Genomic DNA, 7,308 nt, shown 5'->3' with positions numbered 1-7,308 from the left:
TCAATTATAGGATATCTTTCTGCACTGGAGAAAAGATGATTACTGTTGTGTATATAATGTAATAGTGCCAGGGCTTTCAACCCAACAAAGTCACTCTCCATGTTCTTCTGGAGGAGCTCGTAAGGTAAAAAAAAAAAAAGAAAAAAAAAAGTGTTATTTTTTGAAATTGTAATTACAGTTTCCTCTTTGCTTTGCAGAAATACAAGATGCACACTCAACAGCGACATGTAACTGCTTCCGATGTGATGCTCTGACCCCAACATTTCCATTACCCTCCCTGACTTGCCATTTTCCATCCTGCTCTGCCTCTTGGTCTCTTCTTCTCGCTCGCTGTCTGACCTGTGAGATTGCAGGTCAGGTTAAGCCCTTTCCAAAGCCACTTACTTGGCTTGTGTTTGTGTCTCGCTCTGTTGATAGCACCTCCACCTTGAATGAGCTGGTTAATACCAGGGTATCCTCTCTGATCACATGCTGACTCTCTGCTCATGGCCTGATTGGTTTTACTGATTGTTCTAAACAGACAGGGTGACTGTCCTGCTGGTAAATTACCTCTGTCCAGCCTTATCTATCTATCTGGCTGTGCTGCTCTCTGGGAGGCCAGAGTGGCTCAGTTGGAATGAGTCATTCCAAGATGCAGAGCCTAGTTTTTTTTTTTTATTAATCCCAAGGAAAAGTCTATTCGCCTCCACAAAACTAGATTCAAACTGGGTTTTCCCAAAGCTACTGAAGTGCTGCTGCATAGTGGAGCATGACGAAGATAAGCTACTATATTTAGGACTCTAGATAACTTTTTCAGTAACTGCAGATTGGTGATCACTATTACATAATGAACTGTCATAATGTGAAGCAAGTTTTACAGATTTTGTGACAATGGCTTTATAGAGTTATTTCCACCTACTGAAGATAAGCCACTAGCAGCTGAAAAAAAAGTATTTTTTTTAATAACCTAATGATAATTATCCCCATTATGATTACTATCATCATTATCGCCTCATAGCAAGACGATTCCTGCTTCACATTTGGCAGCTGGCTGTGTGGAGTTTGCAGGTTATTCTCTATACTCTGGCTTCATCCCTCAATACACACACATGCTGTTTAGGTTAAGAGGCGTGAGTGCGGTAGTCTGGTTGTGCAATAGACTGATTGCCAGTTAATAGTGTAACTTGCCCTCCGCTCTGTGTTAGCCGAGACTGCCTCCAGCCCCTCGTGACTCGGCACCTGGATACATTTGAAATAGAAGATGCTTGGACTATTGTTATTATTTGAATAAATTACTTTAAAATGCAGCCCTTTTTTTTCTTTTTTTTTTGCAAAGATCAGATGGTGCTAGTTTATGTACTTTCTTTATTGTCTTGTATTATTTACCATCAGTGATCTGGATTTATATATTTCTTCTGGTTCATGTTTGTTTTTGGGCTCCGATTCCATTTAACCGTCTTGTTTCTGGTGGTTGTCTGACTCCGCCCCTCATGTCCCCCTCTATTCTCCCTGTCGTCCGGCGTGAACCATTAGTCTCTAGTGTATTAATGTTTGTTCTGCAGTCTTGTATGTGCCACTGTGTTTCAGCTGTCTGTGTCTCGTTCCACCATTCATTGGTTGATTTAGTTTCTGCTTCTTGAGATTCGTTGTGTGTTGGACCACAATTCTGGACAGTTTTGGAATAAATCATTAAACTCATGACTGTGTTTGAGGTATGCAATTGGGTTGTCAGTCCACGCTCAGTGACAACAATTTTCTCTTGTAAGGAGTTTGCATAGATATTTATTTGCTTTGCCTTTTGTATCTTAGGGCCCAGCTCGAGACAGTCATTGTCATTAGCTTATGCAAAAAATGTCATAGTGCATGCCTATACACAAATTAACTTCTCAATGATATAAAGTAGATATACACAATTTACCCTGCTTTTCTGTTTCAATGTTGTAGATCAAATATAAGTTCTTCTAACTGGTTCACCTTATTGTTCTGCCAGTGTCTTATTAGATTATTATCATGCAACTTTGGCTTCAAATTTGTTTTCAAATGAAAAGACTTTTGTTGTCTCTTCACTGGAGTGCAGACGGTGTCCTTGGCTTTTGCCTCTCGTGTGTTGTGTAGTTATTCCCGTCCACTCAGCACGGCATCTGTTGCATGTGTCTCTCTGATCTGTCCGTCCTGGAAGAAAGAACCTTCATCCATCACTTTCTCTTTCTGTGCATGTGTGAAATGTCTGTCTTTGTTGAGGAAAAAGATAGAGTACATCTTTCACGGAATGGGATTTTTTTTTTTTAATAGAAAGATATATGACAGTTCATAATTTTCCTAGTTTTTCTCAAAGAAATTGAGAAATGTGTCATTTAGGAGGACAGGTGTAATCACAGGCAGGTGATGTCTTCTTGCTTGACTTCATTTTTTCTTTTTTTTTTTTCAGGATTCACTGTGGCTTATTGAGTTTGGGTCAGTGAACCTATATGTTAGCAAACAAGAGCCATGTCCAACTTGAACATAATCCTGTAACCCACTGCTGCTCAGAGCTTACAGTCTTGTGGGCATCCCCTATATTAATCATATTTCTGCCTCTCCGACACTTGAAGGTCAGAAGTGAGGAGGATTGATATCAGAGTTACCGGTAAAAGAAAAATATGTAGCATGTATTTGATGAGGAAAAAAAAGTACAATTTTGTCAACTGCGTTTCCTTGTGAGACAAATTCACAACTGAAAAACATTTTCCCTCTATGTAGTTTGGGGTTAATTAAACACAGAAGAGGATGATTTTGAGCAGACAAGAACATGATACCATACATCACAGGGAAAAAGAGGCAGGACAGATATTATTGCTCCACAGCTTATACATTCATCGGCTTAGTTAATATTTTATGGGGCTCTAAAAAGCTCATTCTCTCTAAATTGTCCTGCCTTCTTGGCAATAATAATTTAAATGCAGAGAGCCTCTGAGTGTGTCAGAGTCAAAATGTAAATTATATGTGTATCTGTGCACATATGTATGCATATAGTAGCTCCCACACCTGCCATAATAAACATAAAGAAGCACGCCAAGGCACGCTCACAAAGATGTGAATAAAGGCAGCGAGCATATTGTAAAATATTACATTCAAAAAATGGATAAAGTTCTCTGGTTCCTATACCCTTGCTTTCCCAATTTTGAAAAAAAAGAAAGAAAAAAAATGTAGAGACCTCACGGTTTCCCACTGTCTGACAAGCAGTAGTTATTTTCTATCTCCAAATGCAAATGTGACCAGAGGCTTGGCATCTGCCTGAGGGCTCAGTCGGCTGACAGTATGCATCCTGGGGAGTGATCTATTGATCCATATTCAATATCTGCTACACTCTCCAGCTCAGTAAAGTTGGGAGATGAATAAATAAGGAGCAGAACTGACAGTGCATACAAGCGCACGAGGACTGGGAGTACCTAAATGGTTTTACTTGGCTTTTTGTGAGGGGATGCCCATAGGCCAGCATTAGATCCAGGATAAGCAAGATGAAGGATAATACACTAAAATTCAGCATGGATGTTTTTCCAATACATCGGGTGTGTATCTCTGATACTGATGAGTGGAGGCTGACGGAAACAAACAGTAAATGTGATATCTCAAAGTTATCACCCACCCTCTTACAAGCAGCAACACTCTCAGGAAGACAAACAATTCAAGAAATAATTAATTCATGAATGATAAAACGGTAAAATCAGGGAGGTTGAATAAAAAAGAAGGAGAGCATGAGGAGAAAGAGGAGGGAGAGCACGAGGTGGAGGGGGGCAGTTGTCAGCAGGGATACATCTTTCATCTCTAACGAGGTCTGAAAGCTACAAAAACACAGACATTGACAACAAACCCCGAGAACACCACACTCCCCCATTCATTTTATCTTTTCACTTCGTCTGCCTGCATGATGTGATTCAGTCTCACATCTTAGCCCACGTTTTGTGCTCACACACTTCAGTCTTTGCTGCTCTCCCAAACAAGTAGCTCACAGCTTACTCCTCTCCAAAAATCTTTATTTGGTTAACCAGAGTTTCTCAAATGATCTGCTTCCCGTATTGCCGCAAAGATCCCAGCCCACATTTTACAGATAGTGATATAAATAAATAAACGCAACCTCAAATGATGGCAACTGCAGCAACGAACACATGTGAAGTGTGTAAATCCATCAGAGATCCTAATGGATATGATTTCAGTTATAAAGTCCGAATAAATTGTCAATATTCTGAACAGAAGCTTCCGATTATACAATTATTAAACAGGATGATTTATGAAAAGGTCACCGAATGTGTGTGTGTGTGTGTGGTGTGTGTGTGTGTGTGTGTGTGTGTGAGAGAGAGAGAGAGAGATGAGAGAGAGGGGGGGGGGGTGGGGGGGGGGGGGGGGGGGGGGGGGGGGGGGTGCAGGAGTAGTAGTCAGATGTTGAGGAGAGAGAAGACAGAAAAAACAACAAGTGAGTGAACTGTTGCTCCGGGAGGAACGTGGCTGCTCACCGGGATCTTTGCAGCCGTGAAAGTCCCGTAAAAGTAACTCCTCGCACCATGTGACTGTGTTTTCTGAGCAGCGACACGACGCACTGAATTGTATTTAAATCAGTGTATTTTAATTTTTTGTTTTTGTTTTTGTTTTTTGTCCTCCCAATTTTTAATTCTCCTCGTGCGGACTGTCCGGAGCGTTTTTTGTCGGAGCGTGGTGTGGCTCCACGGCGGGTCCTGGATGCGGAGCTGGAAGTTGGTGTGACTCCCGGGAGAGACGCTCGGCTCGCTCGGTCAGTGGAGGCTCTCGCTCCGGTCCTGTTCTGTCTCACTCCCGGTCTGGAACACTTTCCCTGCGGCGCTTCGCCCGCAGTGTGAAAGACGCTGCGAACGAAAGGACACGGGAAGCACGAAAAACCTCGGTAAGAACTGCTTTGCATTTATCCCAATTATTATCTTAAACTTTTCTTTTATATTATTTGCTGTGATCCGATTGAAGCTGATTAAAGCGGACCCCCCCCCCCCAAAAAAAAAAAAAAACAAAAGAAAGAAAAAGAAAGAAGCAGAAATCCATTAAATTAAGCGAGAATAAATTAAAATCATATTACTTTGTTTAATTCACATACCAAATTTTTGTTTTTTGTTCAAACTCACTAGTAAATTCGCAGGCCTCAACATGATGTCATTAAACCTTAGTATGAGTCCTCTTTACATTTGTTCATGATGAAAAATAGAGTCAAGGCACTGAATACATTACATTAAAATGTGTCTATTTTCTATCGCGCATTTTGAATTAAATACACAATTTAACACAACTGATAGCAACAACTATATTTTCTGAAATGTGTTCAGTATTTAACTTTAAGAATATGATGGGAGAGTGCTTTAGTTTTTGCTAATGTGAGTCTCTCTCTCTCTCTCCCCTCTCTCGCTCTGTGTGTGTGTGTGTGTGTGTGTGTGTGTGTGTGTGTGTGTGTGTGTGTGTGTGTGTGTGTGTGTGTGTGTGTGTGTGTGTGTGTGTGTGTGTGTGTGTGTGTGTGGCTTTGCTTTCTTTTAGATCACAAGAGAATCACTGATCAAATCTACCCAAGCTGCCTATACAAGTTTCCACATCACCTAAGAGTTCTCCCTCTTTACGAGCTGTAACAAATCTGTAGGTTGAGAGGAGAAATAGATTCTGAGATAAATCTAATAAAACCGTGAGCCCCAAAACCAAGCTCAACCAGGCAGGAGGAGTGAGGAAGAGAGCAGGGATTTAGCCATTTCCTTGTTTCCTTTCTCCATTCCTCAACAGACAAGCAAAGCGCCCTTCCCTGCATGTGGCGGGTGAGATGAACTCCAGTGGGAATACTGTCGACCCCACCTGACAGCTCTCTGCCTGAACATCTGAAGGATTTCACTGGGGCTTCCACAAACGAGCTGGATTAACAGTAAAAGCAGTTTACCACAAATCCAACATCTTGATGGTTGTGTTCATTTTCATCAAACAAATTTGAAGTATTTGCGTCATATGGTGCGTTATCTTTAAATAGGGAGAGAGCCCTGAAAAAAAACAAAACAGAGGAAGAGGACAAATAAAAAGATATAAAAGAAATGTACTGAACAACAGGAAATGCAAAAACCCTCCTTGTCATTCTCCCCTTGACGTCAGATTTTTTTATTCCTGCGTCTGTGAGAGACTTTCCACGTCCTTGAAGAGTTCGCCATATATTTCCTCTGTCCACAAAATCACACCTTTGCTACCTCCACCTTGATTCAGTAGCTACTTACCTACCCAGACTTCAGCCTGGCCGGGACAACCATTCCAGCTAAGGGGGAGGAGGACTTCCTCACGCTGGCTGCTTCTCGGCTCAGCCGCAAGAAACGTGTAATCGGGGCTGGAGTCGGCGTGGCCATGGTTCTAGTCCTGCTGGTGGCCATTCCCCTATTGGTCCACACAACCAGGGGGGAGGGTCGGGAGGAGGGGGCACACATTACGAAATGCTCGGGAGCTGCAAGATGGTGTGTGACACTTTCGCCCCCCCTCAGGGAGAGCTGACATCCGTCTCCCCGCAGCCCCCAGACTTTTCAAACCGTAGGGGCAAACAGGGGTTCAGAGGGAGCCCCGGACTTCCTGGTCCTCCAGGTCCAAAGGGCCCCCAGGAGAGCCTGGCAAACCTGGTCCACCTGTCCACCAGGGCCCGGACCTGGTGGCTATGGCCCCCTCCTTGTATAGTCCTAAAATCGCTTTCTATGCGGCCTCCGGAAACAGCACGAAGGGAGTGAAATACTGAAGTTTGACGACGTGGTGACCAACGTAGGAAACTACTACCGAGCCAAGTACCGCAAGTTCACCTGCCCCCTGCCTGGTATCTACTACTTCACCTATCATGTCCTGATGAGAGGAGGCGATGGGACAAGCATGTGGGCTGACCTGAAGAAGAACGGACAGGTGAGTGTGGTTTGATGTGGATTATTCTGAAATGTCTTGCCGGATTTGTCAGCAACACGAACGACAAAAACCATTTGAAAGTTTTCTTATACATCAGGCACAATCACAGGAAACCTCAGAATGAGAAAAACAATTAACTTTCAAACTCATCACAAAACAAAATATAATATATGAGGTGGTTTCATCAGGCATCTTGCTTCAGATTTGATGAAGAGCAGATTTTGATCAAATGCATGCTTCGTTGGTGATGATGATGGTCTTATAACATTAGTCGATTAAAAAAACAAACTATAATTTTTGAAAAAAAAGTTGCATTTTCACAAAGGTCATATTTATTTCAAAAACACATTCAACTTTACGTTGATGTTGAAATTTAAACAAAGTAACATCTGATTAAACATGCCAAGATGTTACAGAGAAGAGAGA

The 7,308-nt window shown here is 42.2% G+C and overlaps 1 protein-coding gene across 1 annotated transcript in view; it reads left to right on the top strand.

The window, feature by feature from the left end:
- Positions 1-6,345: 6,345 nt before the first annotated feature.
- Positions 6,346-7,308, top strand: part of c1ql4b (complement component 1, q subcomponent-like 4b) — a gene marked incomplete at both ends in the record, with an annotated part of 17,674 nt that continues 16,711 nt past the window's right edge. Inside the window, 6 exon segments of the mRNA XM_080495158.1 lie at positions 6,346-6,420; positions 6,423-6,579; positions 6,582-6,617; positions 6,620-6,659; positions 6,661-6,683; positions 6,686-6,882. Of these exon segments, the coding sequence (XP_080351284.1) occupies positions 6,346-6,420; positions 6,423-6,579; positions 6,582-6,617; positions 6,620-6,659; positions 6,661-6,683; positions 6,686-6,882 (528 nt within the window).

The sequence above is a fragment of the Blennius ocellaris genome (assembly GCF_963422515.1).
Source record: "Blennius ocellaris genome assembly, chromosome: 4".
Lineage (NCBI taxonomy): Eukaryota > Metazoa > Chordata > Actinopteri > Blenniiformes > Blenniidae > Blennius > Blennius ocellaris.
This window is presented reverse-complemented; position numbering and strand designations above follow the sequence as displayed.